The 16,333-nt window shown below is 51.0% G+C and overlaps 1 protein-coding gene across 9 annotated transcripts in view; it reads right to left on the reverse strand.

Moving 5' to 3' along the window:
* The window catches only part of NCOR2 (nuclear receptor corepressor 2), a 218,771-nt gene that overhangs the window by 130,662 nt on the left and 71,776 nt on the right, over positions 1-16,333 (reverse strand). For all 9 annotated transcript variants that reach the window (XM_034068507.1, XM_034068506.1, XM_034068502.1 and 6 more), the window contains exons 3-4: positions 13,918-14,045; positions 4,948-5,128 (exon numbers count right to left, since the gene is read on the reverse strand). In XM_034068507.1, the coding sequence (XP_033924398.1) occupies positions 4,948-5,128; positions 13,918-14,045 (309 nt within the window). The remainder of the gene's footprint in view (positions 1-4,947; positions 5,129-13,917; positions 14,046-16,333) is intronic.

The following is a 16,333-nucleotide window of genomic DNA, read 5'->3' on the forward strand; positions in this document are numbered from 1 at the left end:
TGGAGCAGCTTCCAGGGAATGGCAATGCCAAGGCACTGGCCACAGAGGAGGAAACAGGGCTCCCAAGAGGCCTTCTGGTCATCCCGGGTGCTCTGCCAGCCCATGGCCATGGCAGGATGTTCTCAGGCTCCATCCCACAGCCTGTCTTCCAGTTCATTGTAAACTGGGCTCTGGAACGGGCAGCCGGTGTGAAACCTGGCATGCACACTGCTGGCTGCAATGCAGCATTAAAGAGGCATTTTAAATGTGTTAATTCCTTCTTTTTCAATTAACTGCTTTTAAAGCTACATTAATGTGCATCAAAGCAAAATAGCCTTTGCCCTAATTTCTGCTTTGCCTTACATATTTCCTGGCCTCAGTGCTGTCTTTTCCATGACTCCCTCTTCCCTTTTCTTACTCCATTTTTTCAGGCTGTAGCACGACAAAAACACTCATGCAGAAAGGGAAGAAATTAAAACCCTTCAACAATGTAAAGCCCTAACAACACATGGCTCCTTAATAGCTTTTTTCCATCAATAGCTGTTAATTATTTTACAAAGGAGGGAAGTGGCATTGTCCCTTGTGCAGATGGGGAAACCTGAGATACAGAGAGGGGAAGAGACTCACCCGGAGACCAGGGGCCTGCCAGGGCAGATGGCAGCAAGGTTCAGGTTTCCTAAGCCTCCACCCAGCCCTGTACACATGGGGATTACATGGTTCCTGTGAGCATATTCCTGCTGGAGCAATAGGCTCCACGCAAGTGCAGCCAGCCAGCCCTTGCGAAGGGACTAAATGCAGATCACTGACTCACATCCTATAGGAAGGAGCAGCAAACCACATACGTGGTGGAAAAGCGCTCTCAGAAATGGGAAGAACAACAGTGGAAGCATAATGGGAATAAGAAGAGATGGAAGGAGAGAGGCAGGATGAGCTATGCCAGACACGCCACGCTTCCCATCCCTATGGGGCAGGATTGCAGGCAGCACCAACCACACACGGATGCACGGAGACAGGGATCACACAGATCCATTCCTGGCCTGCTCTGGAGCCGTCTGGTTTGCTCCTGTCTGCTGTTATGTGACGCAGGTCTGTGACTTGATCAGAAAGAAAGCAGGAGCCACCGAGGGTCCTGGGAACAGCTCCTGCATCCCTGCCAAGAGCACACCCGCATCACGGCAGCGATTCCAGCAATCCTTACATCCAGGCTTGCACTGATTGAAAACGCAGCCCTGCTTTAGCCCTGCCTGGTTATCCTCAGGCAGCTCAAGGGAGCACCTTCTCTGAGGCACTGTCAGCCCACAGAGCACACGGGGAGGTTTGATTCCTCCCCCAGCAGACTGAGCTCACCTGGGTCCTCCTCGACCATGTCCTGCAGCAATGGGACAGCAAACCCTTCGGCAGGGAAAAAGATGCTGAAGTGGGGAAAACAGGCAAGGAAAACAACATTCTGCTCCCCAGCTAGGAAAGAAACACCAGTATTTGAGGATACGAGCAACGTGAGGTTTGAAAGGAAAGGTAATAGCTTTTGCTAGACCAACTGAGATTTAGCTGTAAAGCTGCTGCTTTTGAAAGGCTTGCTGCCCAAAAGCACGTCTGTTTTCTCCAGCTATAATGCACTGATCTAATAGGAGACATTGCCTTCTCGTTGCAAACTAAGCCTCCCTTGGAATGAGGCTGCAGTGATCTCGAACAGGGAAAAAGGGCCCAGCTCACCCTGTGTTTGGGAAAGGCAGGGGAATAACAGATAACCAGAAGATCTGCTGCTTCCTGGGGAAAACACTCAGGAACCTGTTACCAGCATTTGCCACATCAACTGCTTCATCTGTGTTCAGAGCACAGATCATGTATGGCCCAAAACAAAGGCCTTGGAAATGGGCAGGAACGGTGCTGACTTCCCTTCCCTGGGCTGCAGGTGGGTAAATCCAACGTAACTGGTAGTTACCAGGGACATGCTAAACTCACACCCCACTACAGACCAGATTCTGCACTTCAGCTCCATCACTGCTCTGAAACCAGCAGAGACCGACAGGTATCCAGTGACTGAGAACAACAATCACTGCTGCTGCATCAGTTACATCCTTGGGACAGTGCCAGTGGCATCCAGAGCGGATAACCAAATCCTGCCCTTTCTATGTGAGGGTTTTGTGGAGCTCTTTACTGTGCAAAACTCAGCTCAACCTTCAAAACCCCCATGACAAGCAGTGCTAGAGCTGTTACTCGGATGAGCTAATTCAGTTCCTCCCCACGCAGTGACTGCAACGATATGGAATGGGGTAAGGGGTAAGTGAACAGCTCCTCGGATCCTCTGCCTAAACAACCACCAGAGTGTTTAGTAATCCTGGGCTCACATGGTGCATCTCACCCAGTGCATACAAAGCTGCCCTAGATAAGGCATTGAATGACTTTGCCAGGCACTGAGTCAGCAGCACAGATGGAACAGCAAATTCCTCTCTCAGCTCTGGTCACTAGGACACATGTCCTGCTGCTGTGTCTGTGCCACTGCTCCAGGACACATGTCTGCCACTGTGTATGTGCCACCACTCTGGTCTATGCACACCTCTGGCTCTGCACTCACCTCCAGCTTGCAGAACAACACCAGGAACCAAGGACACAGTGAACAAGCAGGAAAACACAGTGCTGCTTAAAGAGGAGTGTGGGTTGCTCTCCACAGAGTGGGAACTAGATGCCAGGATGGGCTGCATCGTGACATGGTGTTTGAGGAGGTCACATCAGGCAGAGGAGCTGTGGCAGTCCTGGAGCTCAGCACAGGAAGGTCGTTATCAGCTGTTCTTACATGGTGATTTACACCATCAGAGCCCAGGGCCAAACCAAATGGTTGCTGGCTTAGCATGGATGCAAGGAGCAGTTTTACATGTATAAATAGCCCAGATATGCAAGTGTCCAGAGCCTGCTGCCAAAGACAAGTTTCAGCTCTCTGTGTTTCCTCTGGACCAGCACACCCAGAACAGCTCCTTGAGCACACTGGGGCTCAGGGCAATGCAGAAGCTTTACCACAACCTTAACATCCACAAGCAGTTTATAAATCAGTCTGATGATGAGTGCTCAGGAATAAAGCCATAAGACTGCTATTAATCCAATTTCCCAAGTTGGAAAGGCAGATACACCTTCAGAATGGCTCTCTTACACCCCAGACTTGCCTTCTGCTCCCAGCCACTTGAACAGCACCAAGATCATCCCAGTCTTGGAGTGAGCTCCATCAAACCCACTCTGGAAACAGCCCCTGCTAGTTCGGAGCAACTAAACCCAGCTCCATTTAGGCTCCCCCAGCCAGAGACACCACACTTCCCTTCCTTCCAGACTCTGAAATCACAAATGGCTCCACTAAAAGCACAATCTTGTCTCACTGAATTGTATCTCACACCTCTCCCTCTCCCTCCCTTACATTAACAAATGCTTCAAGCGCCATAAAACGCATGTAAGCCTTGGAAAGGTGTCACAGATCAAGAAGCAAATGCAGCCCCTAAACTGACCAGCTAATGCCTCAAGAGCAGTTTTGCCTATTAGAAACAAATAGCTGAGACAATACGTGGTTTTCTGCTGCGAGGCAGAACAGAACTGCTGATGGGAGTAATGTGCAGGCAGAAAAGCTGTCCTGGTTTCCTCACTTCCTTGGGAGGGATAGTTTTGGTTTCATGGCCAACAGTTTATTTTCCCCATCAGGCACCCAACCCAGCATCCCCCAGGTACAGTCTGTGGTTCTGAGCCATCACAACACATCCTGGTGGCACAGAGAGCGTGTTCCTGGCTAATCACAGCATCACCTCATTAAGATGCATTTCAGAGGGAGCAGCAAAGATGGGACACAGAAGGGCCACAGCACCTCAGAGGCATCTTTTCCAAGGCAACACACCATCAAGAGCTGAAGGAGAGCAAGCTGACGTGTTTGGTGTGTTTCTCATGGTCTTGGAGCTCTAACATGAACTGCTCCATCCCTTGCAGCATCAGCTCACCATTCCCAACCGGCTGTTCCTGCAGCCCTCTCCTCCAGGCCTCCTTTGGCATCTGAACTACCCCAAAGCTAAAACTCCTTCTCACTCCAGACAGCTCAGAAGGATCTCACATAGGGCCCACAGTTCTGTACAGGTAAAAATATGTCCAAATATCCTCACTGTGCTCCCGAGCAAGAGCTTTCTTGCCCACATGTTATTTCAATCTGCTCCCACAGCAATACAACAAATCATCCCCATCACCCTGGGTAAGGATGCAGCTTCCTCTTCATTCCACTGAGGGCTCAGACATCTCAAGCCCAGCCTGCAGCTGCATTAACCCTCACAGCACTGGAGCTCTCCTTAGCAGCACAAACCAGCTGCTCCCAGCGTGTTTACCCAGCAAGATTTTCCTGCCAACCAGGAACATGTCCAAGCTCCAGGTAAAAATCAAACACAATTTACCCCAACAGAGCATTAAAGTAAAACCAAACAGGCACACAAGCAAGGGATTTATTTTTGCAACATTCATTACATGTGCAGAGGGGACAATTGCAAGCGAACAATTTGCTTTGCTAAATGAGACAAGGGAGGCTTTCCTGGGGAAGATTGTATTAAAGAACCACCAGCAACCGATTCAAACCCTTCAAACACAAATATTAAATAAGGAGCTGTGATGAATGAGAAAGGTCAAGTAAAAATCAAATCAGGGCATGGTATCCAGAGAAGCCAGACGTGACCATCCCCACTTCAGCCTACAGGAGCTTCAGAATTGTTCTGGTGCATCTAATAATAGCCCAGTAAATGCAAGCCCATGGCTATGACAGTTATGGGGAAAGCTGACAGGCTTCTTTTCCCCACAGTACTCACCCCATCTCAGTGACTACCATCCAACACCACCAAGCACTGCTTGATGCATCAGGAACCACCATCAACCCTGATTTCAGCAGCAGCTCAGAGCCTCACAGGTTGCTCTCTACAGGCCAAGGGGATCCCAAGTCACAGACCCCAAAGCCCTTACCTTTGAGAGGTCCTCTGTGCCTCCCTGCTGGCTCTGGCTCAGGAGGGGCGAGTGCCGCACCAGGGGGTCCTGCAGCAGGTCCAGACGTGGCCTCTTGGTTTCAATGAACTCCAAGTCTGACGGCTTGGTCAGGTCAGAGAGATAGGAATGAGCCTCTGTCCTCAGGTGCAAGTCCTGAGATCTGGGGACAAAGAGAGAGGAAGGAGCCTTTAGAAAGCAAAGTACCTTTGTTCTGTGACTGCAAGGCACTCAGGGAGGCAGAGGGCTCAAGGGGAGGCAGACGGCCCTGGATCCAGGATGCACAGCTCCATAGCTTGGCTGCAGTGCACCTCCTGTCCCTACACCAGGGCTGCAGGTCTAAGCCTGCCCTGTCATGCCATGTGAGTTGGGCTGGCCAGAATAAGGCCAAAAGCTCACAAAATCCTCAAATCTGACCCATATATCCCCCTGTGGCCAGGCAGAACTCCCTCCTGCCACGTTTGGCTAAAGGGAGCCAATGGTACCTGCACCACTGTTTATATTTAGCATCTCCTATAGGAATAGCAAAGATTATATGCTGGGGAAAAAATGCACCCTCCTCCATGGCTAGACAGTAGGGATTTATTTTTCCAGGATGGAGGAGGAAAGAAAACAGGCACATGTAGTCACACATCCCTGACACAGACCTGGCAAGCTGCAGAGGCACGTTATCCACTGATAGCAACTGCACTGACAGGTCATGTCGGGCTCAAGTACCTTTCACCTGGGAAGTGTGATGCAGCTGGAAACTGGAGTTGGTTTTTCCTTCTTTTTAAACAAATGTAAAACTCCTTTTTCAGCTCTATTTTTCCAGCAGGATTCTCCTGTGGGAATTGTAAAAGCATCCTACAAAAATACATTAAACCTTTTACTAGGCCCAAGGATCAGCTTCGCTGCAGCAGCTCCAGGGGTGTGTTTTTAACACTTGAGGCAGAAGTGTCTCTTGAAAACATGAAACCAAGATGAAGCACAGCACATTCAAAGCTTGTGAACAACAAAAAGGGGCTTTTTTCCTCCTCTTGAGCAAGATTGTGAATGTTCTCCTGAGGTGCATGGGGAAGGATCCTCCCCAGTTACCAAACACTGACAAACCAAACAGCATTAGAAGCTGCTTGAAGGGGAGGAAGAAGGGGAACACATTTTGCAGGAGCAAGGATGGGAGATGGGGTCTTGTGCATGGCTTGGTCCCCACCCACAACTGCAACTGCTGATGCTGATTTTTGCCTCATTAAATATCCCAGAGGGGATGACAAAGGGAAGGACCCAGATCCCTCTGAAGCCAGCAAGTCCTCCCTGCGGCTGTAACTGCGCTGAACCACATCCAGAGATGGAACCTGGTGCAGGCCACCTCGAGCAAAGCCCTCTGCAGTGAGGCCACCCCATCCCTGCTCCGGGAACCAAGATAAACCACAGGAGGGTAAAAAGGCCTTATTGAAACATCAGCAGCAGGCACAGAGCACGTGCTTGCCACACTCTGCTGCTGTGGGTTTGGCACATGTGGCCGGCGCTGGGATTCAGGGCAGCAGCCTTGCTGCTGACACACAGAAACAGAATCTGGCTCAGCCTCTTCCTCCTCCCCACTAAAGGGGATGGGAGAGCAGGAAGGCTCCGGCACTGCCTTTTTGCCACTCCAACTCCAAGCTATGAGCTCGCACAGCAAACAGCATCGATGCACAGCAAACAGCATCGATGCACAGCAAACAGCATCGATGCACAGCAAACAGCATCGATGCACAGCCCGCTTCACCTGCATGTGCTTTCACACTGAATGATCCCCATCTTTTCCCAGCAAGGCCAGAAATACCTCCTGGCACCTCTCAAGTTTCCCACTGCCTTGTCCCAAGCCCTGCCCGCAGCTGCATGCAGCATTCCAGGCTCTGCTGTAAACCCAGGAACAATGAGCAACTGTTGAGTGGGGCAGGTGCTAAAATATCCCAACAGCCAAGGCTCTGCTGGGCCCAGGCAATTAAAACTCACATGGATTTACTTTCACTTCTTCTCCCCCTTTGTTTCAAGGCCGTGTTACCAAGAAGCTGCTCATGGACACTGCATGGCTCTGAAATCCCTGCAGTTGTCAGGAACCCGACACAACTGCTGTGCCCATGTATTTCTAAGAGAGGAGCAACACTCGGGTTTACAAAGGCACTTACTTACAGCAAGGCAGGGGCCGTGGCAGGGAAAGCAGCTGCAGTGTTATAGGGTGCTATTCTATTTCCATTTCCACATCCATTGGAACAGCTATTAACTTTATCCACTGGAATTTCCAGCCGCTCCCGAGATGGCTTTGCCTGACACAACCCGCTCAGCCTGTCCTGGCTGCACATACAAGTGCTTGAAGCCTTCACACCTTTCACTCCTTTACATCCACACCTGCAGCGAGCTCTCTACAACAGACTTCTATATAGTGGTGACGTTGCTCTGCCTGAAGAACCTCCCGCTACACCGAGCCTAGGCTCTTGCTCCGCTTGCCACACAGCTCCCACCTGGCTGGTTTATCCCAGAGGTTCCTGCTTTGCGGAAGGGAAAGAGTGGTTTAATTGCATGGGAGTTAGGCATGATTAAGTGAAATCACCCAAATAGCAGAGTTAATTATGAAGTGGGGCGGGTTGGTCTTCACCTCCAGTCCCTGGCCACAAACACTGAGCTACTTAAAAGCAGCATGAACGCTGCTGACGCACCAGGCTGGGTGCCCAGGGCTTGCCTTGACCTCCGTCCATCCACATACAGCTCTGCTTTGGGCAGGTCCCAGTCCAGAAGACCAAGATAAGCCAAGATTAGACCTCTGGGTTATTACTAATCTGAGACACTCATCGCACCCTACCAGTTGTGTTACGCATTCACTGGGGCAGCTTCCTCAGCAGACTCATGCGGTGTGTGAGGAAGGTATGAGCAGATGTAATCCCAAGTGTGGGGCACCTGCAGCTCACTCCAGCAGGCAATGGAATACAGGAAAACATCTATAACACCACCAGAACCAGCAGAGTATGAGATGGGCTGGAGAAAGGGGTTGATAGATACATACAGAGGAGCATCTCTGCTGGGAGAGAGGAGCAAATCAGACACCCTAAGCTGCCCCTGGGGCTTGTAAGAGCAGCCCTGATGAGATCTAAATGCATCTTACCTTTATCATCTTCACTTTGCTGAACCACCAGGAAACAGGCAAACACAAACACTGAGAAGCCAAAGAGGACATTCCCACCCCATTAATACACCTCTTCAGAGCAGCACAGCCCTGGCTTGCTCTTCCAACCTGCCCATCAGCTGAGCAGCAGAAGGCAGCAGCAGGAGCAGTCACTGTCTCCTGCACCAAGGGCACAAAGCAGCAGCAGCAACCCTGAGTCTGCCCCATCAACTTCCCAGCAAGGGCACGCTTAAGTTTTCCTCCCATCCACAAATATTGTTTCCTACATCCTGGAGCCAAACAGCATAACCAGGCTGGAAAACTGGCTCTGTCTGTGTCTGGCACCAGAACCAAGACAATCACCTTGCTGCAGCTGTGTATTACCTCTGGATGTGATGGGTTGGTAGGAAATTGTCTCCAAAACCAAGGTTTTTGTAAGTCTCCAGCCCCCACAGGTACAGACAGATGATACAATGCTCTGGAGAGCAAGTAATATAGAAAACCACTGGTGTTGAAGTGAGTTATTTATAGCTAACGCTAAGATCTGTCAGAGGTTTCAGCAACCCCTTCAGTTAATGATAGCCAGCAGTGGGAGACTGGGCAAATTGAGACCTGTTCAAGAGAGGAACTGCCACCAGACAGCCAGAAAAACACCTACAGGGCCAGCTGATATATTCCCTCTGTCATACAGGTGGAGAGGGAGAAAAGACATCCTGACTTAACAGGAATCCATGGGAAGAACACCCTGTCTGGGTGGGGAAGGTGCAGCTCCCACACCCTCAGACACGGCTGCCAGCAGCAGGATTGAGTCTTCCCAAGCCAAAGGTGTGGGACAGGCTCAAGCAGGATGCTCAGCTCACCAAGGACTTCCAGGTCCTTGCAATGCCTGTGAGCAGTCAGTCCCTCGTGCCTCCTGGTGATGCTCTGGTCGTGCATCCCCACATGAGGGCAGGTCTCTGTGCCTGAGCCACCCCATGCAACCCCCTCAGCCAACTGCTTCACAGCCAACTGCAATTTAGAAGAGAGCAGATGCTTTATTTGAAACCTGCATATGGAAGATCCCCATACACGGAGCCTGAATTATTCATGGGCAGGACCAGCAGAAGCTCTAACACTGCCACACACGGCACTGCCTCACTCAAGAGGAGGAGGAGGAGTATTTGTGTCTCTCCACAAGCTCCCCCACATGCTCTCTACAGGCATCCAAAACTTGGAACCCCATAGGAAAGTCCTCCTGGGAGTCCTGGAAGCCCTCCCTGAGCTAATGCCTTCAGAGACATACCTGCTGTATATGCTGCATCACTCTTCATCAAGGACTGCAGTGACAGGACAAGGGGTGATGGGTTTAAACTTAAACAGGGGAAGTTCAGGTTAGATTTAAAGAAGAAGTTCTTTACTGTGAGGGTGCTGAGGCACTGGAATGGGTTGCCCAGGGAAGTTGTGAATGCTCCATCCCTGGCAGTGTTCAAGGCCAGGCTGGACAGAGCCCTGGGTACCAATGTGTTGTGGTAGGTGTCCCTGCCCATGGCAGGGGGTTAGTTCCAACCCAAACCATTCTGTGATCACCTTTCCTCCCCCATAATAAATCTGTCTGGAGATCATATGGGAAAGTTGCTTCATTCCAGCCAAGGCAAAGCCCTCACCACACTGACCCACTCCACAAAACCTAATGTCTTCATGCATCTCTATGGCACCCTGGTCACCCTCCATGCCACCCATGGACATGCCGTAGTCCAGAGGCCTCTTGCAAGACAAGGCTTGTCACCAAGTGTCTACACCCCAGCAGCTGCCCCTTCCAGGCACTGTATTCCCATGTTCATTTATGGGTAGGGATAAAACCCCCATCTCCCAGGCCCCTCTGAGTGTGCACAGACCCACAGGCTCCTGGCTGCAGGATCTCACTGCACCACTGCTCGCTCCCGAGGAAAGGGTCACCTTTAACCATGGAAACTTAATTACAGACCATAAATAAACCAGAGCAGCCATGCTGTTAACTCAGGAGCAGTTGGTGCCATTTGGCCCAGCCCAGGCCGAGAGCCGCACGTGATTCCAGCGGCCGGGAACGCCGCCCCAGCCAGCAGGATTCATCACATTCAGTGAGCACAGTCATTAGCCCTGCTCTCATGCTATGCTGCACACAACTATCGTGGATGGCTGCAGGAACACAGCAGCTGCTTAACGTATCCTGGATGTCATACTTGGGATCAGCACCAGGCAAACTAAGCAGAGAGGCTCTGGGAAAGGAGCACGGTCTCCCAGAGTGGGAAACAGTCTCCTATGAAAACAGTGACTCATCTTACTCCGGATAAAGGTGGAATACACTGTGTTAACAGGCACCGCGCTGATTTCCAGCTGTGTTTTCTGCCACAGAAACCATTATCCACCCCAGCATTCCTCGCTCGAAAACCCTAACACGGATGAGAAGTCAGGAAAATGCAGTTCCTTGATGCCTCAGAGCCCTCACCCCACTGGCACCTGCCATATAACACTCAACCCAGTTTTCCCTCACTTCTTTTGTGGACCAAAATATATATATAGAAGAGAGGGAATGAAAAAACCCTAATCCTTGTCACCTTGCCAGGACATTCCTCTGCAAGTATTCATGGTACAACGTGTACCAACAGCAGAGCCTGAAATACTTCTCCTCGCTCCTGCAGTCCAGTTGGCAGAGCCAACCGAGCGAGCTAAGGGGAAGTCTGTGGATCCTTCCAAGAAAAAGCCTGCTACCAAAAAAGCCATCAAGGAAAGCAGCACATCCCTGCACACAGACACAGCCAACTTTCCTACAGCAACACATTCGGGGAGCTTCAAGTTCTCCTGCCTTCTTCCAAGACAGAATTGCTGCAACAGGGAGCTCAAGCCTCTACCCATCCACCAAGGGGTGAGGATGACTCCCAGGGCTGAAGTACTTGGAGAAGGGCTATCGGCAGCTCCTGCAGAACCAGGATGCAGGATAAGCAGGGGGCACATCACCCCAAGGAGGAGAGCCCACCATGGTGTGACTCTCCCAGGGACATCCAGCTGCCCGAGCCTGGCATCCAACGAGCTTCTTGCTCAGGGAGCCCCAACACGTGGGACCATCCCAGCACCCCATTCCTTCTGGTGAGCTACACTCAGTGGCTGTCTGCCACCACCTGATTCATCCCTACAACACTGTGCCCACGGTGAAACACCTCACTGGGTGCTGCCTCTTCACCAGAGCACAGCTAACCACTACCTGCAGGCTACAGCAACACTGCAGCAAGAGACATAAAACCAGCAAAGCTGCAGGAAGACCCCTAAGCAAGGCTGAATGAGTTCTGCATCTCTAATGCCACATGCAAAGACAGCAAGACCTGCCCAAACTGGGGGACAAACCTATAAACCAGCACAAAGTGAATCCCTGTGGCTTTCTAAGGTGAACAGCAGCCACCATGGGGCAGGTGGGATCAAGCAGCCTCACCCCCCTCCACTGAAACAAGCTTCAAGGGACGGATTGTCTCATACCCACCACCACTGTGTACTAGTGGGGTATCCGGCAGGGAACCATGGTAAGGGGCTACCTTTCAGACACTGTACTTCCCCCTATTTCCCCTCCTGTGCCCACACTGAGGACATTACTTTCCCTTTGCTCAAATGAGGCACTGCCTCCTCCCCAACCCCTCATGCTGAGAGTCAGCTGCTTCTGCTCAAACCCATCAATCCCAGCCCAGGAACAAAGCCAAAGTGCTTACAGATGTGCCAAGGGGACTCAGCTGCAGACTGAGCTTTCACCACCCTCCCCTGCCCAGGCTGTGCTCTGGACCCAGCAAAGCCAGAGCCACGTTCTGGGGTGGGCACTGATGGCCAACCCACCCTGCTCCACATGCTCCAGCATCCTTACCATTAGGAACCCTCAGGTGAGCAAACCAAGCACCCTAAAGGCTCCATTCACACCACCCCAAGAGCTATCCTTACACCACAAAGACATCCCCATAGGAAAGATGGAGTGTAGTGCTTAGAGATGCTCAGTATCAGTAGCTGGCTTTGCAAAGCAGACTAACACCTCCCCAGCCCCAAGGCCACCCAGTCTGAATGACTTCAATGGTTAATTACATTGGACTGACAATGTCTGCAGGCCCCCAACCTGCATCCCCAAATGCCCCATTTTTAATGAGTCCCTATCCCAGCATTCTGATGCCATCCGAGCTGAACTTCAATGATACTTTTAGCTTTACTACCCAGTAAAGCTCTTGCAAAAGTTCAGTTTTTCAGATGTTCCAGGTTAAAGGGATGAAACAAAAGTTGGGTCTGGTATTTTTATAGCATATCTAACCTTCACCATGCAGGCTGAGAGCGAAGCAACCACGGCAAGCAGTTGGATGTGCATCTAAGACCTGACAACCTCGATTAACATTTACCCACACGCATGTGATTGTCAACACAAGAAATAAGCTTGGAGAGTCTGAAACATTTGTAAGCCAAAGCGAGATGCTTGGAAGACCACAGCACATTTGGCATGTGGCAGAGCAGACACCAAGGCTTTTGCAATTGGGTGTTTTTAGTTACATGGAAGAACCAAGATATATTTACTGAAATAGCACATTGAGACCTTGAAACCTTCCTTTACTGGAGAGCAGAACCAGTTCTCCATGCTGCAAACCTAAGTGGTGTGAAAAGCAAACCCAGGCAGGAACATGTTGTTGGGTTCTCTTTACCCGTCTCCCCCTGATTTAGCTGAACCTGACCCACTTCCAAGTTAACAGTGTTACTCTGCACTCAGAAATCAAAGCACTGAGAAATCAAAGCAAAGCAATGTAACACACTGCAATAAATTACACAACATCAGAAGTGACATTACCCTCTGTATATGCAGGTGCCACAGGCACCATCCAGAAGAGCACATCAAGGAAGGCAGATGCAAAACTAACTTTGGAGGTTGCTTTTTGCCTCCAGATTCCCAGGGTTTGCTGCTGAGCACCAAATGCCTGCCACGAGGAAAGGAGGGTCCTGTCTGCAGCTATGCCCTTACGCATCCAGCACCCTGAAGTCTTTCTCCTCTCCCCTAACAGTTATGATTTTAGAGAACCAGATTCATCTCTGGCTCTGCACTGGTTTTATTCTTAACCCAACTAAGGAATAAGCATCAAAAATGCTTTGCATAAGGCTCTTATTTCATTTCCAGGCCATTTTTGTCCAAAACCACTAAGCATCAAATGCAGAAGAGAAACTGTGAGAGCAGCATTTTGAGACAACACAGACAGTGAGAGTGATGGCCTTCAGATCAGCCCCTGTGGTGAAAGCATCTACAGCATCTCAAGCCACACACCACTTGTCTGAGTAGCACCCAAAAACGCTGCCAGCCTCCCACGGAGGCTGTGAACAGGGACACAGGGAGAGCTGTGAGGAGAGCAGGCAGGAGAAAGCTGTGAGGGGAATGCAGGAGGAGAAACAAAGCCAACGATAGCAGGGAGGAAGAGCAGCAGAAGAGGAAGCAGGGTTGAGCAGTGGAAATGAGCTCTTCTCACTCCTCCCTTCAGCCTCGGGAGCCACAGCCCAAACCCAACCACACAGCTTTATTTTCTGCTCTGAAGAGAGCCAATGCAACCACTTACAGCAATGTACAGCTCCATACAAGTGAGGGGGTGGGTTTGATGGTGCTTTTAGGATGCCTTTAAAGCACACAAAGAAACCAGAAGACAAAGGTGCCAGTGGCACTAGCACAGGGAAGCTAAACTGGCACAAAGGCTGAGCACAGTCCATACTGATACACACTGGTCTCTCCCAGCTCTCCTCCACACCACAGCGCTGCACTAAACATTCCCTAACGCAGTCAGGATGCCCATATCCCAAGGGAAGCAGGGAGCTGGTACCTTTCATTGCCCGGCTGGAACTCGGACAGCAGGGATGGCCTCCGCCGCTGTGGCTGCATGATAGACCCTGGTGGGAGGTGGGAAGCAAAGTCCCTGGAATGATGCTGGTACTCCAACAGCGCAACGTCCTGTGGGAACAAACACACAACAGCTCATTAGGCTGGGGGCAAAGCAAGTATAAACCTTGATAACTGAGAAGAAACCACACAGATACAGTGCTTCCCCATCCCAAAGGGTTCCCAGTCACCCCAGTCCTGCATGGGATTGGGATGGTAGCTCAGCCCTGGTCCAACCTGCCTCCAGCCTTTTAAGTGGGGACCCCAGCAGCCTCAACCCAGGCACTGGGTGCACACACAGGGATTTCTGGCATCCAAAAGTCCTGATGGAGAACAGGTAAGAAGAAAATGGGGAGTCAGAGGGTGCTTTCAGCATCAATCCACAGAGCAGTATGGGGAAAGAGAGAACAGGAGAACACCAATGATATCTCCAGAGTGTCCCTTTAAGCACAGCTCCCCAGGGCTGAGCTCAAGGGGTTTGAAAGGACACTTTGCTACTTATGATGTGTATGTCTCTTTTGTTCCTTGACCCTGGGAGAGTACAGTACAGTATGTTCCTGATCTTAATTCAATAAGGATCCCTCCTGCTCTGTGCCTCAGACTGATTCCAGCAACTGCACTTTAGCAGCTACATTCAGCTCCTAGGCTTTATCTGCAGATAGATACTTGACCACAAGACTAATCATCTCATTAACTGAGACCTTCAGCAGGGGCATGGAACACTGTGCCACAGAACATCCCTGGTAACACTGACACACGTGTGTGTTAGAACCAATCCCACCTGGGAGCCTGCTCTGAGCAGTTCCCAATGGGAAGAAGAAAGCTCCAACTCCCTCAAAAAGAGGTATTTCAAAGCCTAAATACACCCCAATAAATAAACCACCACATGCAGCTGGGGGTGCGGGCTGGGGCTGACAGCCCTAACAGCTACAACTGGTATTACTGGGTCAGATGAAGACTGACATGCCCCAGCACTAGGGAAGCTGGAGAAGTGCCCCAGTGAGGGGCATGGCTGGCAAAGAAAGCATCTGGGGGCTTAAACAGCAAGAACCATCCCCAGTGACCCCCTCTCTGAAGCGTTAAGTGAGGACAGCAGCCCCGCACTGGGTACCATGTTCTCCTCCAGCCGGCTGAGGATACAAGGGAATATCCAAGCCCAACATCTTTGGCCACGAGATGGTAAACCAAGATGTTTGCATAGGAGCTTTCTGGAAAACACAAGTTGTAAGCACTCAGTACAGGGCAGCCAAGAAAGGCAGATTCCCTGCCCCACATTCAAGCTCTCTGGCACAAGAGCTGGGAATGACAAATACGAAGTGGAGAAGGAAGGAGAATGGTGGTGTCTGATGGACATTGCTTCTCCATACACCTAGGTAAGTGCACCAGTGTTTGGAATCAGGTTCATTCCTCCCCAGCACCAGGCAATAGTGTGGTGCTGCCCTTCTGTTCTGACCAACCTTGGGGAACACCAGGAACCTCTGCCAGCCCCACAGTCCTGGTCTCCACCTCCAGCCTGGCCAGTCCAGACCTCGGCCTCTGGGGCAAGGGGTGCCTGCAGACAGGGCATCACTGGGACAGCACCTACTCAATGTCATGGGGGTGATCCACTGGTGTAAATCCAGGTGTTAAGGGAGGATGCTACCCCATGATGCTGCTTCCCTTTGGCTCCATCCATGGGGGCTGCAGGACAGAATATGCCATTGGTCCAAACAATGGTGGGACAAACTGAGATATGTGGAGTGAAGGAGCCATCAGCTCTTCCAGCCAAAGCAGAATCACTGCCTACAGCGTTTCCCACATTCACACTCGTCCTGGTTCCAAACAAAAATGGCAACGCAGCTCCTGACATCCACCTACAAACCAAACACACTGTGTGTGGGGAGACACCACAACCAGGACCATCACCTGCTGTGGGTGTACAGACAAGAACCACCCGTCTGCGAGGCTCGAAGGCTGTGCCCTTGAGAGAAGGAAGAGAAGGCTCCTTCTGTTCTTCCTTTTCCTCCTACCCACACTCAGCTGAGCTTTGCCTTTTCCTCTTCATCCCCCATCAGAGAACTGCTGCTGGAGCTCAGAGCCTGCTGCCATGGCCTGAAGTGACAGGGAAGGCTGCTGTTAGCCATGGGCTGGCACAGCAGATGTGGCACTGCTGGTGAGCACCAGCTCCTGCCTTCCCAGCCCTCACCCACCTCACTGTGACCTGCTCTGCTCACATCAGGGTCTGGCTCTACCAGAAGAAAACATAACCTAAAAGTCAGCAAGGAAGATTAAAACTGGTGCATCCCTGTGCCCTGTGACGAGCCATCGAAGGAGCTATGGGAGCCCTGGCAGGATGCAGGTGCATTAATGGCTCACCAAGT

The sequence above is a fragment of the Melopsittacus undulatus genome, chromosome 12 (genome assembly GCF_012275295.1).
Source record: "Melopsittacus undulatus isolate bMelUnd1 chromosome 12, bMelUnd1.mat.Z, whole genome shotgun sequence".
In the NCBI taxonomy this organism is placed as follows: Eukaryota; Metazoa; Chordata; class Aves; order Psittaciformes; family Psittaculidae; genus Melopsittacus; species Melopsittacus undulatus.